The sequence below is a fragment of the Saccoglossus kowalevskii genome, chromosome 15 (genome assembly GCF_978046115.1).
Source record: "Saccoglossus kowalevskii chromosome 15, keSacKowa6.1, whole genome shotgun sequence".
NCBI lineage: Eukaryota > Metazoa > Hemichordata > Enteropneusta > Harrimaniidae > Saccoglossus > Saccoglossus kowalevskii.
The window spans coordinates 33,456,676-33,476,765 of record NC_140655.1 but is presented as its reverse complement, the minus strand read 5'-3'; the positions used below and the strand labels follow the sequence as shown (position 1 = coordinate 33,476,765).

Here is a 20,090-nt window from a genome sequence, read left to right as displayed (position 1 = left end):
CAAGGCAATCACCTCTATAAGACATTCAGGTGGGACATCAAGGCAATGGCCTCTATAAGACATTCAGGTGGGACATCAAGGCAATCGCCTCTATATGGCATTCAGGTGGGACATCAAGGCAATCACCTCTACAAGGCATTCAGGTGGGACATCAAAGCAATCACCTCTATAAGACATTCAGGTGGGACATCAAGGCAATCACCTCTATAAGGCATTCAGGTGGGACATCAAGGCAATCACCTCTATAAGACATTCAAGTGGGACATCAAGGCAATCACCTCTATAAGACATTCAGGTGGGACATCAAGGCAATCACCTCTATAAGGCATTCAGGTGGGACATCAAGGCAATCGCCTCTATACGGCATTCAGGTGGGACATCAAGGCAATCACCTCTATAAGGCATTCAGGTGGGACATAAAGGCAATCACCTCTATAAGACATTCAGGTGGGACATCAAGGCAATCACCTCTATAAGACATTCAGGTGGGACATCAAGGCAATCACCTCTATAAGACATTCAGGTGGGACATCAAGGCAATCACCTCTATAAGACATTCAGGTGGGACATCAAGGCAATCACCTCTATAAGACATTCAGGTGGGACATCAAGGCAATCACCTCTATAAGGCATTCAGGTGGGACAACAAGGCAATCACCTCTATAAGACATTCAGGTGGGACATCAAGGAAATCACCTCCATAAGACATTCAGGTGGGACATCAAGGCAATCACTTCTATAAGGCATTCAGGTGAGACATCAAGGCAATCACCTCTATAAGACATTTAGGTGGGACATCAAGGCAATCGCCTCCATAAGGCATTCAGGTGGGACATCAAGGCAATCGCCTCTATAAGACATTCAGGTAGGACATCAAGGCAATCACCTCTATAAGACATTCAGGTGGGACATCAAGGCAATCACCTCTATAAGACATTCAGGTGGGACATCAAGGCAATCACCTCTATAAGACATTCAGGTGGGACATCAAGGCAATCACCTCTATAAGACATTCAGGTGGGACATCAAGGCAATCACCTCTATAAGACATTCAGGTGGGACATCAAGGCAATCACCTCTATAAGACATTCAGGTGGGACATCAAGGCAATCACCTCTATAAGGCATTCAGGTGGGACAACAAGGCAATCACCTCTATAAGACATTCAGGTGGGACATCAAGGAAATCACCTCCATAAGACATTCAGGTGGGACATCAAGGCAATCACTTCTATAAGGCATTCAGGTGAGACATCAAGGCAATCACCTCTATAAGACATTTAGGTGGGACATCAAGGCAATCGCCTCCATAAGGCATTCAGGTGGGACATCAAGGCAATCGCCTCTATAAGACATTCAGGTAGGACATCAAGGCAATCACCTCTATAAGACATTCAGGTGGGACATCAAGGCAATCACCTCTATAAGGCATTCAGGTGGGACATCAAGGCAATCACCTCTATAAGGCATTCAGGTGGGACATCAAGGCAATCACCTCTATAAGGCATTCAGGTGGGACATCAAGGCAATCACCTCTATAAGGCATTCAGGTGAGACATCAAGGCAATCACCTCTATAAGACATTCAGGTGGGACATCAAGGCAATCACCTCTATAAGACATTCAGGTGGGACATCAAGGCAATCGCCTCTATAAGACATTCAGGTGGGACATCAAGGCAATCACCTCTATAAGGCATTCAGGTGAGACATCAAGGCAATCACCTCTATAAGACATTCAGGTGGGACATCAAGGCAATCACCTCTATAAGACATTCAGGTAGGACATCAAGGCAATCGCCTCTATAAGACATTCAGGTGAGACATCAAGGCAATCACCTCTATAAGGCATTCAGGTGGGACATCAAGGCAATCGCCTCCATAAGGCACTCAGGTGGGACATCAAGGCAATCGCCTCTATAAGGCATTCAGGTGGGACATCAAGGCAATCGCCTCCATAAGGCACTCAGGTGGGACATCAAGGCAATCACCTCTATAAGGCATTCAGGTGGGACGTCAATGCAATCTATAAGGCCTTCAGGTAGGACATCAAGGCAATCACCTCTATAAGGCATTCAGGTGGGACATCAAGGCAATCACCTCTATAAGGCATTCAGGTAGGACATCAAGGCAATCTATAAGGCCTTTCAGGTAGGACATCAAGGCAATCACCTCTATAAGGCATTCAGGTGGTACATCAAGGCGATCACCTCTGTAAGACATTCAGGTGGGACATCAAGGCAATCACCTCTATAAGACATTCAGGTGAGACATCAAGGCAATCGCCTCTATAAGACATTCAGGTGGGACATCAAGGCAATCACCTCTGTAAGACATTCAGGTGGGACATCAAGGCAATCACCTCTATAAGACATTCAGGTGGGACATCAAGGCGATCACCTCTATAAGACATTCAGGTGGGACATCAAGGCAATCACCTCTAGAAGACATTCAGGTGGGACATCAAGGCAATCGCCTCTATAAGGCATTCAGGTGGGACATCAAGGCAATCGCCTCTATAAGACATTCAGGTGGGACATCAAGGCAATCACCTCTATAAGGCATTCAGGTGGGACATCAAGGCAATCACCTCTATAAGGCATTCAGGTGGGACATCAAGGCAATCACCTCTATAAGACATTCAGGTAGGACATCAAGGCAATCACCTCTATAAGGCATTCAGGTGGGACATCAAGGCAATCACCTCTATAAGACATTCAGGTGGGACATCAAGGCAATCACCTCTATTAGACATTCAGGTGGACATCAAGGCAATCACCTCTATAAGACATTCAGGTGGGACATCAAGGCAATCGCCTCTATATGGCATTCAGGTGGGACATTGAGACAATCACCTCTATAAGACATTCAGGTGGGACATCAAGGCAATCACCTCTATAAGACATTCAGGTGGGACATCAAGGCAATCACCTCTATAAGACATTCAGGTGGGACATCAAGGCAATCACCTCTATAAGACATTCAGGTGGGACATCAAGGCAATCGCCTCTATAAGACATTCAGGTGGGACATCAAGGCAATCACCTCTATAAGGCATTCAGGTGGGACATCAAGGCAATCACCTCTATAAGACATTCAGGTGAGACATCAAGGCAATCGCCTCTATATGGCATTCAGGTGGGACATCAAGGCAATCACCTCTATAAGACATTCAGGTGGGACATCAAGGCAATCACCTCTATAAGACATTCAGGTGGGACATCAAGGCAATCACCTCTATAAGGCATTCAGGTGGGACATCAAGGCAATCGCCTCTATAAGACATTCGGGTGGGACATCAAGGCAATCGCCTCTATATGGCATTCAGGTGGGACGTCAATGCAATCTATAAGGCCTTCAGGTAGGACATCAAGGCAATCACCTCTATAAGGCATTCAGGTGGGACATCAAGGCAATCACCTCTATAAGACATTCAGGTGGGACATCAAGGCAATCACCTCTATAAGGCATTCAGGTAGGACATCAAGGCAATCTATAAGGCCTTTCAGGTAGGACATCAAGGCAATCACCTCTATAAGGCATTCAGGTGGGACATCAAGGCGATCACCTCTGTAAGACATTCAGGTGGGACATCAAGGCAATCACCTCTATAAGACATTCAGGTGAGACATCAAGGCAATCGCCTCTATAAGACATTCAGGTGGGACATCAAGGCAATCACCTCTGTAAGACATTCAGGTGGGACATCAAGGCAATCACCTCTATAAGACATTCAGGTGGGACATCAAGGCGATCACCTCTATAAGACATTCAGGTGAGACATCAAGGCAATCGCCTCTATAAGACATTCAGGTGGGACATCAAGGCAATCGCCTCTATAAGACATTCAGGTGGGACATCAAGGCAATCACCTCTATAAGACATTCAGGTGGGACATCAAGGCAATCACCTCTATAAGACATTCAGGTGGGACATCAAGGCAATCACCTCTATAAGACATTCAGGTGGGACATCAAGGCAATTGCCTCTGTAAGACATTCAGGTGGGACATCAAGGCAATTGCCTCTATAAGACATTCAGGTGGGACATCAAGGCAATCGCCTCTATAAGACATTCAGGTGGGACATCAAGGTAATCACCTCTACAAGACATTCAGGTAGGACATCAAGGCAATCACCTCTATAAGACATTCAGGTAGGACATCAAGGCAATCACCTCTATAAGGCATTCAGGTAGGACATCAAGGCAATCACCTCTATAAGGCATTCAGGTGGGACATCAAGGCAATCACCTCTATAAGGCATTCAGGTGGGACATCAAGGCAATCGCCTCTATAAGGCATTCAGGTAGGACATCAAGGCAATCACCTCTATAAGGCATTCAGGTGGGACATCAAGGCAATCACCTCTATATGGCATTCAGGTGGGACATCAAGGCAATCGCCTCTATAAGGCATTCAGGTGGGACATCAAGGCAATCACCTCTATAAGGCATTCAGGTGGGACATCAAGGCAATCACCTCTATAAGGCATTCAGGTGGGACATCAAGGCAATCACCTCTATAAGGCATTCAGGTGGGACATCAAGGCAATCACCTCTATAAAGCATTCAGGTGGGACATCAAGGCAATCACCTCTATAAGACATTCAGGTGGGACATCAAGGCAATCGCCTCTATAAGGCATTCAGGTGAGACATCAAGGCAATCACCTCTATAAGACATTCAGGTGAGACATCAAGGCAATCGCCTCTATATGGCATTCAGGTGGGACATCAAGGCAATCACCTCTATAAGACATTCAGGTGGGACATCAAGGCAATCACCTCTATAAGACATTCAGGTGGGACATCAAGGCAATCACCTCTAGAAGACATTCAGGTGGGACATCAAGGCAATCGCCTCTATAAGGCATTCAGGTGGGACATCAAGGCAATCGCCTCTATAAGACATTCAGGTGGGACATCAAGGCAATCACCTCTATAAGGCATTCAGGTGGGACATCAAGGCAATCACCTCTATAAGGCATTCAGGTGGGACATCAAGGCAATCACCTCTATAAGACATTCAGGTAGGACATCAAGGCAATCACCTCTATAAGGCATTCAGGTGGGACATCAAGGCAATCACCTCTATAAGACATTCAGGTGGGACATCAAGGCAATCACCTCTATTAGACATTCAGGTGGACATCAAGGCAATCACCTCTATAAGACATTCAGGTGGGACATCAAGGCAATCGCCTCTATATGGCATTCAGGTGGGACATCAAGGCAATCACCTCTATAAGGCATTCAGGTGGGAAATCAAGGCAATCACCTATATAAGGCATTCAGGTGAACATCAAGGCAATCACCTCTATAAGACATTCAGGTAGGACATCAAGGCAATCACCTCTATAAGACATTCAGGTGGGACATCAAGGCAATCACCTCTATATGGCATTCAGGTGGGACATCAAGGCAATCGCCTCTATAAGGCATTCAGGTGGGACATCAAGGCAATCACCTCTATAAGACATTCAGGTGGGACATCAAGGCAATCACCTCTATAAGGCATTCAGGTGGGACATCAAGGCAATCGCCTCCATAAGGCACTCAGGTGGGACATCAAGGCAATCACCTCTATAAGGCATTCAGGTGGGACATCAAGGCAATCACCTCTATAAGGCATTCAGGTAGGACATCAAGGCAATCACCTCTATAAGGCATTCAGGTGGGACATCAAGGCAATCACCTCTATAAGGCATTCAGGTGGGACATCAAGGCAATCACCTCTATAAGGCATTCAGGTGGGACATCAAGGCAATCACCTCTATAAGGCATTCAGGTGGGACATCAAGGCAATCACCTCTATAAGGCATTCAGGTGGGACATCAAGGCAATCACCTCTATAAGGCATTCAGGTGGGACATCAAGGCAATCGCCTCTATAAGGCATTCAGGTGGGACATCAAGGCAATCGCCTCTATAAGGCATTCAGGTGGGACATCAAGGCAATCACCTCTATAAGGCATTCAGGTGGGACATCAAGGCAATCACCTCTATAAGACATTCAGGTGGGACATCAAGGCAATCACCTCTATAAGGTATTCAGGTAGTACATCAAGGCAATCACCTCTATAAGACATTCAGGTGGGACATCAAGGCAATCACCTCTATAAGGCATTCAGGTAGGACATCAAGGCAATCACCTCTATAAGGCATTCAGGAAGGACATCAAGGCAATCACCTCTATAAGGCATTCAGGTGGGACATCAAGGCAATCGCCTCTATAAAGCATTCAGGTGGGACATCAAGGCAATCACCTCTATAAGGCATTCAGGTGGGACATCAAGGCAATCGCCTCTATAAAGCATTCAGGTGGGACATTGAGACAATCACCTCTATAAGACATTCAGGTGGGACATCAAGGCAATCACCTCTATAAGACATTCAGGTGGGACATCAAGGCAATCACCTCTATAAGACATTCAGGTGGGACATCAAGGCAATCACCTCTATAAGACATTCAGGTGGGACATCAAGGCAATCGCCTCTATAAGACATTCAGGTGGGACATCAAGGCAATCACCTCTATAAGGCATTCAGGTGGGACATCAAGGCAATCACCTCAATAAGACATTCAGGTGAGACATCAAGGCAATCGCCTCTATATGGCATTCAGGTGGGACATCAAGGCAATCACCTCTATAAGACATTCAGGTGGGACATCAAGGCAATCACCTCTATAAGACATTCAGGTGGGACATCAAGGCAATCACCTCTATAAGGCATTCAGGTGGGACATCAAGGCAATCGCCTCTATAAGACATTCGGGTGGGACATCAAGGCAATCGCCTCTATATGGCATTCAGGTGGGACGTCAATGCAATCTATAAGGCCTTCAGGTAGGACATCAAGGCAATCACCTCTATAAGGCATTCAGGTGGGACATCAAGGCAATCACCTCTATAAGACATTCAGGTGGGACATCAAGGCAATCACCTCTATAAGGCATTCAGGTAGGACATCAAGGCAATCTATAAGGCCTTTCAGGTAGGACATCAAGGCAATCACCTCTATAAGGCATTCAGGTGGGACATCAAGGCGATCACCTCTGTAAGACATTCAGGTGGGACATCAAGGCAATCACCTCTATAAGACATTCAGGTGAGACATCAAGGCAATCGCCTCTATAAGACATTCAGGTGGGACATCAAGGCAATCACCTCTGTAAGACATTCAGGTGGGACATCAAGGCAATCACCTCTATAAGACATTCAGGTGGGACATCAAGGCGATCACCTCTATAAGACATTCAGGTGAGACATCAAGGCAATCGCCTCTATAAGACATTCAGGTGGGACATCAAGGCAATCACCTCTATAAGACATTCAGGTGGGACATCAAGCCAATCACCTCTATAAGACATTCAGGTGGGACATCAAGGCAATCACCTCTATAAGACATTCAGGTGGGACATCAAGGCAATCACCTCTATAAGACATTCAGGTGGGACATCAAGGCAATTGCCTCTGTAAGACATTCAGGTGGGACATCAAGGCAATTGCCTCTATAAGACATTCAGGTGGGACATCAAGGCAATCGCCTCTATAAGACATTCAGGTGGGACATCAAGGTAATCACCTCTATAAGACATTCAGGTAGGACATCAAGGCAATCACCTCTATAAGACATTCAGGTAGGACATCAAGGCAATCACCTCTATAAGGCATTCAGGTAGGACATCAAGGCAATCACCTCTATAAGGCATTCAGGTGGGACATCAAGGCAATCACCTCTATAAGGCATTCAGGTGGGACATCAAGGCAATCGCCTCTATAAGGCATTCAGGTAGGACATCAAGGCAATCACCTCTATAAGGCATTCAGGTGGGACATCAAGGCAATCACCTCTATAAGGCATTCAGGTGGGACATCAAGGCAATCACCTCTATATGGCATTCAGGTGGGACATCAAGGCAATCGCCTCTATAAGGCATTCAGGTGGGACATCAAGGCAATCACCTCTATAAGGCATTCAGGTGGGACATCAAGGCAATCACCTCTATAAGGCATTCAGGTGGGACATCAAGGCAATCACCTCTATAAGGCATTCAGGTGGGACATCAAGGCAATCACCTCTATAAAGCATTCAGGTGGGACATCAAGGCAATCACCTCTATAAGACATTCAGGTGGGACATCAAGGCAATCGCCTCTATAAGGCATTCAGGTGAGACATCAAGGCAATCACCTCTATAAGACATTCAGGTGAGACATCAAGGCAATCGCCTCTATATGGCATTCAGGTGGGACATCAAGGCAATCACCTCTATAAGACATTCAGGTGGGACATCAAGGCAATCACCTCTAGAAGACATTCAGGTGGGACATCAAGGCAATCGCCTCTATAAGGCATTCAGGTGGGACATCAAGGCAATCGCCTCTATAAGACATTCAGGTGGGACATCAAGGCAATCACCTCTATAAGGCATTCAGGTGGGACATCAAGGCAATCACCTCTATAAGGCATTCAGGTGGGACATCAAGGCAATCACCTCTATAAGACATTCAGGTAGGACATCAAGGCAATCACCTCTATAAGGCATTCAGGTGGGATATCAAGGCAATCACCTCTATAAGACATTCAGGTGGGACATCAAGGCAATCACCTCTATTAGACATTCAGGTGGACATCAAGGCAATCACCTCTATAAGACATTCAGGTGGGACATCAAGGCAATCGCCTCTATATGGCATTCAGGTGGGACATCAAGGCAATCACCTCTATAAGGCATTCAGGTGGGAAATCAAGGCAATCACCTCTATAAGGCATTCAGGTGAACATCAAGGCAATCACCTCTATAAGACATTCAGGTAGGACATCAAGGCAATCACCTCTATAAGACATTCAGGTGGGACATCAAGGCAATCACCTCTATAAGACATTCAGGTAGGACATCAAGGCAATCACCTCTATAAGACATTCAGGTGGGACATCAAGGCAATCACCTCTATAAGACATTCAGGTAGGACATCAAGGCAATCACCTCTATAAGACATTCAGGTGGGACATCAAGGCAATCACCTCTATAAGACATTCAGGTAGGACATCAAGGCAATCACCTCTATAAGACATTCAGGTAGGACATCAAGGCAATCACCTCTATAAGACATTCAGGTGGGACATCAAGGCAATCACCTCTATAAGACATTCAGGTAGGACATCAAGGCAATCACCTCTATAAGACATTCAGGTGGGACATCAAGGCAATCCACCTCTATAAGGCATTCAGGTGGGACATCAAGGCAATCACCTCTATAAGACATTCAGGTGGGACATCAAGGCAATCACCTCTATAAGGCATTCAGGTGGGACATCAAGGCAATCGCCTCTATTAGGCATTCAGGTAGGACATCAAGGGAATCACCTCTATAAGACATTCAGGTAGGACATCAAGGCAATCACCTCTATAAGGCATTCAGGTGGGACATCAAGGCAATCACCTCTATAAGACATTCAGGTGGGACATCAAGGCAATCACCTCTATAAGGCATTCAGGTGGGACATTGAGGCAATCGCTCCATACAAGATACAATACAAATGTCACATACATGGATACAGTGTAGGTAATGTTAAGTAAACACCAGAAACCAGGATATAATATAAACAAATATGAGGAAAAACTCCCAAGGTACATGCATGATCAATATAAAAGCAATCTTGCAGATGGTGTTAAAAATGGAATGTGAAAATACAAGTTTTGACTATCAAACCCAAGGCAACTATATAAAAGCAATTATGATGAAATTTCTCATGAGAATGTAGATGTGTACATGTAGAAGAAAATATTTAAAGAAAGATATGTAACTTATTTTAATTTTCATCTAGACATGTCTTTAATACAAAGATATGTGTCTGAGAATACTCATCAATTCAATGTACTGCTGCTTATGACACATCTGACAAATTTGCTATGACACGATTATTTGCATTAGCTCAAAATTTGAATTCACTACATGGTGAGTGAGGTGATGTCAAATTGTAGAAACAGGGTTTTGATAACTCAAAATTGGAATTCACTGCATGGTGAGTGAGATGATGTCAAATTGTAGAAACAGGACTTGATAACTCAAAATTTGAATTCACTACATGGTGAGTGAGATGATGTCAAATTGTAGAAACAGGACTTGATAACTCAAAATTTGAATTCACTACATGGTGAGTGAGGTAATGTCAAATTGTAGAAACAGGACTTGATAACTCAAAATTTGAATTCACTGCATGGTGAGTGAGATGATGTCAAATTGTAGAAACAGGGTTTTGATAACTCAAAATTTGAATTCACTGCATGGTGAGTGAGATGATGTCAAATTGTAGAAACAGGACTTGATAACTCAAAATTTGAATTCACTGCATGGTGAGTGAGATGATGTCAAATTGGAGAAACAGGACTTGATAACTCAAAATTTGAATTCACTACATGGTGAGTGAGGTAATGTCAAATTGTAGAAACAGGACTTGATAACTCAAAATTTGAATTCACTGCATGGTGAGTGAGATGATGTCAAATTGTAGAAACAGGGTTTTGATAACTCAAAATTTGAATTCACTGCATGGTGAGTGAGATGATGTCAAATTGTAGGAACAGGACTTGATAACTCAAAATTTGAATTCACTGCATGGTGAGTGAGATGATGTCAAATTGTAGAAACAGGACTTGATAACTCAAAATTTGAATTCACTGCATGGTGAGTGAGATGATGTCAAATTGTAGAAACAGGGTTTTGATAACTCAAAATTTGAATTCACTGCATGGTGAGTGAGATGATGTCAAATTTTAGGAACAGGACTTGATAACTCAAAATTTGAATTCACTGCATGGTGAGTGAGATGATGTCAAATTTTAGGAACAGGACTTGATAACTCAAAATTGGAATTCACTGCATGGTGAGTGAGATGATGTCAAATTTTAGGAACAGGACTTGATAACTCAAAATTTGAATTCACTGCATGGTGAGTGAGATGATGTCAAATTGCAGAAACAGGACTTGATAACTCAAAATTGGAATTCACTGCATGGTGAGTGAGATGATGTCAAATTGTAGGAACAGGACTTGATAACTCAAAATTGGAATTCACTGCATGGTGAGTGAGATGTCAAATTGTAGAAACAGGACTTGATAACTCAAAATTGGAATTCACTGCATGGTGAGTGAGATGATGTCAAATTGTAGGAACAGGACTTGATAACTCAAAAATGCACTGCTTGATGACTAAGGCACTGAATATGATAAATAGCATTTCCTTTTATGGTAAAAACAGGAACTGATATTAGAAAATCACTGAATATGGTAATTATCAGTTTCTTTCATGGCAAAAACAAAGACTAACAGGTCTTTTCTTTTAAAATGGTGACTAAAAAGATATAAAATAGAAATACTTACAAAATCTCTATGTGTAACAGCGAGTTCCCTTAGAGTGTAATCAGACATGTTGGTTTCACTTATATTAGTCACAGTCACATGTCCATACTCCTTCTTATCTCCATGCACAGGCCAGTATCTATGACATTTATTCTGTGGAACAATGGGAAAAAGAAACAATATAGACTGAATGTTACTGTAAAACCTGTATTAGAAGCCACAGCTTCTATTAAAACTGTACAATGCAACAGAGGGGATGCGGCTTCTATTAGAGCATCTACACATACGAGAAATGGTGAATTTTGGGTTCTCAATTGTTCAAAAAATTGTCTCTTTATTCTGATTAGATATGAATTAAAAGTGCCAAGCTGACATAACAATCTCCAAATTGTGTGCAACGACATCATTGAACTTCAGGAGAACAACTAATTTCTACTTTCGTAATTTTTACTGTGTAAATTATTATTGATCTTGATCCGGTATTGGTCAAAACCGGAAATAATTGTATGCAGTTTAACCCCTGTCATTTTAGTTCATTTTGAGTTCACGGGTGTGTCGGCGAAGAAATTCTAATTTGAAGGATTCCTCACTGTTGATTTTTATTATTTCTGGTTCATTTGTCACATTATAAGCAATAAATTATTTTTTTATACTTTTAATGTTGCACATTGTTCATTTATTTCTGTTGTATGTTTTCATTTGCCATTCTATTCCCTGCTGCAGTTCGATCTGTGTGTCGTAAATTTTCACAAATTTTCGTTTTTTTGCAGGAGATGTCTGGGCATACATATTTTTTGCAATTCATGTTCAGGACCCTGAGCGCTTACCCGAATAAATACAGTATAACAAACTATCACTGAAACTCATATAAAATTTCACATGATGCATAGCAATTTAGGTAACAAAGCAATCACATGACTGTTATGAACCAATCATGTCAAATATTTTTAAAATTTGAATAGCAAAGCTGAAATATGTATAAATTAACTCTACCTTGCCACGTTCTATTTCCTTTGTTGTCATAACAAGTACTCTTGAATCTTCTTGCCATATCATCCTCCAGAGATCATTGACAGTTTGTGGCAAGCACCCTTGTGTTGCAATATACATTGGTTGTGTCTCACTGTTGTCACCTTCAGGATCAAACTACATAAAAAAAAAATCAAAAATAGAGTTATTGAAATTTTACCTGAATTTGAATGAATTATTATTGACTAAAATAGTTTTAGGACCATCATCAGTTTTTCAGCATCAACAGGGAGTCAAAATATTGATCAATTTAAACATAAAAATTATTTGCAAGATCTAATACTAGACAACCACTAATATTTAAAAATGCAAGACTAATGACAAAATAGTTCAAAACCTATTTGTTCTGACCAAGGAACGGATACATGTATGCCAGACAGAGATTGCATGCTCTGATGATTCAAGAACTGGGCCAGTAGGATGTTATAACCAACTTACAAATGTTATTTTAAATTCATTATGATGTCATAATACTGTTGAAAAAAATCACTGAAATATATCCCATAATTCACTTGAATTCAGATGGAATATTTCACATAATAATCCAATCTTAACATTAACATACGTTAGGTTTATAAGCACTCAACTGTAATTATTTCAAGTTACGAAAGTCACAAGAAAGATATAAAAGACAAAGATTTGCACTGTCTATAACACACGCCAACAGTATTAAGAGGAATTACATGAAAATGGGAAGTTTACATAATTAAATCAGATTCCACCTCTAAATGGATTACACGATGAGAAGATTTGAATGAGTTGTTTTTATTACATGCACAATAGCTACAGGGTGATAAATGTAAATATCACATGTACACCATGACACACTATTACACGGTAGCTTCCATAGACTGCGTATGACTTCAAAGCAGAAATGCAAATCTGAAATGGCAGAAATGGCTGCTATCTTGAACTGGATTGGATTGTGAAACAAATGCATATGTGACATGAATATTAGAGTGAATAAACCAAGAACTGATGATAGCAAGAAAAACCCATTGAGTCACATGACAGCAAGAAAGACCCATCAAGTCACGTGACAGCAATAAAGCACCATTGAGTCACATGACAGCAAGAAAGCACCATTGAGTCACATGACAGCAATAAAGCACCATTGAGCCACATGACAGCAATAAAGCACCATTGAGCCACATGACAGCAAGAAAGACCCATTGAGTCACATGACAGCAAGAAAGACCCATCAAGCCACATGACAGCAAGAAAGACCCATCGAGTCACATGACAGCAAGAAAGCACCATTGAGTCACATGACAGCAAGAAAGCACCATTGAGCCACATGACAGCAAGAAAGCACCATTGAGTCACATGACAGCAAGAAAGACCCATCAAGTCACGTGACAGCAAGGAAGACCCATCAAGTCACGTGACAGCAAGGAAGACCCATCAAGTCACATGACAGCAAGGAAGACCCATCAAGTCACATGACAGCAAGGAAGACCCATCAAGTCACATGACAGCAAGGAAGACCCATCAAGTCACATGACAGCAAGGAAGACCCATCAAGTCACATGACAGCAAGGAAGACCCATCAAGTCACATGACAGCAAGGAAGAACCATCAAGTCACATGACAGCAAGGAAGAACCATCAAGTCACATGACAGCAAGAAAGACCCATCAAGTCACATGACAGCAAGAAAGAACCATCAAGTCACATGATAGAAAAAACAAGCCATGCATGGCACAGTCCCCGTTAGTTATCAAATTTAAGATATATATAGTTTTGTTTATAGTAATATAGCTGGAATATAACCATGTCAGGAATATGATTTTTTAACATTAAAATGATTGACATTTGTATCTGATCGTCAAACAAGTACTTATCCATATTGAAAGATATTGCTCTGGAACAGCATTCAAAATCAGCCATTTTGAATACATGTATATACTGTATATATTTAACAAGATATATAACGAATATATAAAATTTGAATATAATCAGTCAAAGCATTTAAGAGATATGGCTCTAGAAGCCCAATCATTAAAACAAAAAGGCCACCAGACAGCCATTTTGAATCCGATCAGGAACCTGTAATGTCTAACATATGTACCAAGTTTGAACGAAATCCGTCCATAAATGCTTGATATTTGATGATTTTTTAGCACAAAAATGGCCACCATTTGGCCATTTTGAATAGGATCGTCAAACCAATATATCTGTCTATCTATGACATAATGTATAATGAATATTTAGGTGACAGCAAGAAAGAACCATCAAGTCACATGATAGAAAAAACAAGCCATGCATGGCACAGTCCCCGTTAGTTATCGAATTTAAGATATATATAGTTTTGTTTATAGTAATATAGCTGGAATATAACCATGTCAGGAATATGATTTTTTAACATTAAAATGATTGACATTTGTATCTGATCGTCAAACAAGTACTTATCCATATTGAAAGATATTGCTCTGGAACAGCATTCAAAATCAGCCATTTTGAATACATGTATATACTGTATATATTTAACAAGATATATAACGAATATATAAAATTTGAATATAATCAGTCAAAGCATTTAGGAGATATGGCTCTAGAAGCCCAATCATTAAAATAAAAAGGCCACCAGACAGCCATTTTGAATCCGATCAAGAACCTGTAATGTCTAACATATTTACCAAGTTTGAACGAAATCCGTCCATAAATGCTTGATATTTGATGATTTTTTTAGCACAAAAATGGCCACCATTTGGCCATTTTGAATAGGATCGTCAAACCAATATATCTGTCTATCTATGACATGATGTATAATGAATATTTAAAATTTGAAGATAATCAGTGAAAGCAAGTCAGAGATATGGCATGAGAACCACATTCATTAAAACGAAATGGCCATTTTCAATCTTATCTGAAAAACAAAATTATTAGCATCAAGGTCCCATAATGTCTAATGTATATACCAAGTTTCAACAAAATCCATCTGTAAACAGCCGAGAAATGCTTGATTTTGATGATTTTTTAGCACAAAAATGGCCACCATTCGGCTATTTTGAATCAGATCGTAAAACAAAATGATGTGCATCAAGATCTTATAATGTCTAATGTATATACTAAGTTTAAACAAAATCCATCTGTTAACAGCTGAGAAATGCTTGTTTTTGATGATTTTTAGCACAAAAATGGACGTCATTCGCCATCTTGAATAAGATCGTGAAACAAATTGACATGCATACGTATACTATCATGTATGATGTATGTGTGAAGTTTGATTGTGATTGGTCCAGGCATTTCTAAGATACAGGTCCGGATGCGCACACGGACGGACGGACGGACGTACGGACGTACGGACGGACGCACGGACGGACGGACGGACGGACGGACGGACGGACGGACGGACGGACGGACGGACGGACGGACGGACGGACGGACGGACGGACGGACGGACGGACAGACGGACACATGGAGGTCAAAACATAAGTCCCCGTTTTCGGACTGCGTCCGAACGGGGACTAAAAACATCAAGTCATATGACAGCAAGAAAGATCCATCAAGTCACGTGACAGCATTAAAGATCCATCAAGTCACGTGACAGCATTAAAGATCCATCAAGTCACATGACAGCAAAAAAGACCCATCAAGTCACATGACAGCAAGAAAGACCCATCAAGTCACATGACAGCAAAAAAGACCCATCAAGTCACATGACAGCAAAAAAGACCCATCAAGTCACATGACAGCAAGAAAGACCCATCAAGTCACATGACAGCAAGAAAGACCCATCAAGTCACATGACAGCAAAAAAGACCCATCAAGTCACATGACAGCAAGAAAGACCCATCAAGTCACATGACAGCAAGGAGGACCCATCAAGTCACATGACAGCAAGAAAGACCCATCAAGTCACATGACAGCAAGAAAGACCCATCAAGTCACATGACAGCAAGAAAGACCCATCAAGTCACATGACAGCAAGAAAGACCCATCAAGTCACCTGACAGCAAGAAAGACCCATCAAGTCACCTGACAGCAAGACCCATCAAGTCACATGACAGCAAGAAAGACCCATCAAGTCACATGACAGCAAAAAAGACCCATCAAGTCACCTGACAACAAGAAAGACCCATCAAATCACATGACAGCAAGAAAGAACCAGAGTCACATGACAGCAAGACCAACTGAGTCATATGACAGCAAGTATGAGACAATTCAGAATTTATCTGTTAGAAGAATTGAAAATCAGTGACAGCTGAGTTAATTAAAATGAATGAATGGAAAAGCAAACAATTCTATCAGCATATTTTATTGACAACAAAATACTGAAAATACATACAACAATGGTAATATGCGAATAGAAAACCACAAAACAGTGCATAAGCCATGCCAAGACACTTTTATTCAGTCATGTCATGCAAGTTAATTTGTCGTCATGGTAATAATCATGACAATATATAAGAGTTTGCAGCTTTTTATCGAAACTGGAAAATGTATGGTATGTACATTTGTAACATCTAAACAAAACACTGCAACTGCATGAAATACACTTTGTAATTAGAGTGCATTCAAATTATTTATCTACTCATGGATCATTTTATTCAGAAAAATTTAGGAGTTAGACACGTCTATCCTTAATAAATTTATTATGTTAAGATAGTAGTGAGTTTTACAAAGATTAATTGTGAAGGGTATGTAAATAGAAATTAAAATCAAAAAGTAACTTGAATCATAAAAATCATTGATTTCACAAAAAACTGAAAAAGGACATGCACTTGATCTTAAGAAAAATGTGGTGTCATTTTATCACAATCAATACTACTATAAATGTCACAAAATGGAAAACAGATTCAGATTATTTTACAAAAATCAATGTTTGGATCAATACCGGCAATATCATTGACAACATGTAGGTAATGGTGTCCTACATGGGAAAACACCGGTGACAATACGACCTAGACGGAATACAATACTAATTCAAATAATTCATCTGTGTCATATTCCATTCATTTTCCATGTGATACATGTAAAATTTAAATGCAAACAACTGTGGTACACCAAAGTCAACTTTTGTGTTATTTCACAAAATAAACCAGACTGATATTTTTGATATTTAAAACATATCCAGACATGTAACAGTAGAAAAATGATTAGTAATATTTTGTCATTTATAGCATTAAACCAATGATGATCTATTTTGAAATGTCACAAAAAAACTTTTTAATGCTTATTTTATTACTTTAATATTTAAAGAGTTTAATAGTACTTACAGTAGGTCTAATGTAATTGGCATTAATATATGATTCACTACCTTCACCATCTTTCAATGGAACTCTGGTGTGGTCAACTGAAATCAAATGAGCAATTAATAAAGGGATTATTGTTCTCACTAACTTATAACAAAGCAACAAGGAGAAAGAAATACAGATGGGAAGATGATACACATCATCCTGGTACTTTTAGAAGATGGGGCCTTAAAGGTCACACATCCTGGTACTTTTAGAGGATGGAGCCTTAAAGGTCACACATCCTGGTACTTTTAGAGGATGAAGCCTTAAAGGTCACACATCCTGGTACTTTTGGAGGATGAAGGCAAATTCTTTATCAATGAAAACTTAGTTGATTCTATTTATTCTCGTCATTCACTGCAACTTGTATCAGTCCATCAGGTATTGATATAGAGCAAATCCAAATTACAAAAATTGCCTTTTTCATTATCCAGTACAGAAGATATAATAGTAGAGAAGCAAATAATACAAATGTTGTTAAAGATAGCGGCATAAAGAAAATTGTCACTGCAGCTCAGTGAATACTGAATAGGAAGCACACAGATTACTACTAAACGATTGAATTAATAAAATAAAAAATAAAATGAAGATTTGAATGCTATGAAAATATGGAAAAAAATGAAGTGGCTTTATTTTGTGGAAGGTGACACATATTGATGTTCTAAGGTTAAGATAACTATGATTATACTGGCATTTAATGAGTTAAAAATCAACTAGACAAGATTTGTGGATAATAGTGACAGAATAATATGCGATATAGAATACTGTCTATTTTCATTCCTTTAGGCAGAACAGTTTGAGCAAAATACAGTAAAGGTGTAACAATACAGTGTGATCAATAGAAACCATCAATAAATCAGACAGATGGCTTTTTTCCCTCCACTACAATGAAATACTGTTATATGTTCTTGTGGCTGTGATTAAATTGTTTTCCTGTAATGATTTCACGGAACATAAAATCAAAGTTTGTTTGTCATCACTGTGAGCATTACCTAGCAAATACTATAGCTTAATAAGTCTTAGTTAATTTTAGCAAGAGTGAATCAAAGATACTTTAGACCTCATGTGTGCAGAGATTTGTAGAAATCTGACAAGTGGTTCTTGAATTATCAGTGAAACAGACATGTATACATGTACATACATGCATAGGTAGGTTAGTATATAGTACCGGTATATAGTATTATAGAATTTGCATATAATTCGCATGTAATTACATGTAGCATAGAAATCACAAACATTTCAAAAGGGAATTCTTAGTGCTTTATATTATACCAACCTCAAAGTACAAGTTTTATATTGAGGTTCTTAAATTATTTTCATGAATAAATTAAACCACTCAGTGTAAAACAAAATATTATCAACTTTGAATCACCTAACAGAAGACAGATGAATAGTGAGACATCTGTTCACAGTAAACAAAAGAGGGTGCTGAAGATAAATAGAGGGCGCTACAAATTAAAAAAGGGCACAAATCAATTATTGAGGGGCGCTGCACCCCTCTTAAACCCCTCATGGAGAACACTGGTATAGTAAACTACCACCTTATTATAATTTCAAGCTATGCAAACTTAAAACATAAAATCTCAATTTGGAAGGCCCTGGATTGGTTTCATTAATACATGTGGATTCACTTGTACAAATGTATTTAATGGAATGGTTCTAATTTTTATAGAGATACAACACACACACACAGAGGCTAAGTGCTAAGACTCCCAATTGTGTGCTTCACACACTGGAGTTAAAATCTATCCATGATCACAGAATTCACTGTGTGTACTAAAATGTTTATGGATCACACAAAATTTTGTTCCAGGACAATATGATAATGCTTTCTGATATAGTGACCCTTTAAAATATTTTATGCTCAGTTTGTAAAAATGGTTGCTATGGACACATTCTGTGTGAGTGGGACTCACAAAGATTCTATGCATTAAAACATACTATGTAATTTTAGGGTTTGTGATACATTGAACTATAGAGGGCAACATACAGCAAACTTAGAATCTACTATTGTAGTACGATTAAATTCCTTTTAATAACTGTGGTTTGCATCACAATGTTCCAAAAAACTACAGTGTCTAGGTGTGGTTTGTAATAGTGCAATTTCAATAGGGGTCGACCCCTACCCTTGGTGAGTGTGCCACAGACTCAATGGGAAGGCCAAGTCCACTGGCCGAGATTCATTCACTAACAAATGTGACTTTGGGGGGAACCTTGGTTAAGGTCCGATGGTGCTTGTGTTAGACCGAGCCTGGTTGATGCCAGGATAGCACATTAAATTGCCATTCCATAGGAAGATGGCCACATTTTTGCATTTTGTTTTAAGCATTTTTCTTTGTAATAAATAAATTACCTTTGAATAGTGAAAGTTGACAAGGAACTCCTTACTTGTTACCGAATTGAAATTCATTGCTATGAACCAAACTAATTGCAATGATTCTAACATAATAGGAGAACAG

The 20,090-nt window shown here is 40.1% G+C and overlaps 1 protein-coding gene across 1 annotated transcript in view; it reads right to left on the bottom strand.

Annotated features, from left to right (window-relative positions):
- Positions 1–20,090, bottom strand: part of LOC102803939 (tyrosine-protein phosphatase non-receptor type 11-like) — a 117,756-nt gene that overhangs the window by 84,152 nt on the left and 13,514 nt on the right. Inside the window, exons 8-10 of the mRNA XM_085490743.1 lie at positions 17,614–17,690; positions 12,357–12,509; positions 11,385–11,516 (exon numbers count right to left, since the gene is read on the bottom strand). Of these exons, the coding sequence (XP_085346869.1) occupies positions 11,385–11,516; positions 12,357–12,509; positions 17,614–17,690 (362 nt within the window). The remainder of the gene's footprint in view (positions 1–11,384; positions 11,517–12,356; positions 12,510–17,613; positions 17,691–20,090) is intronic.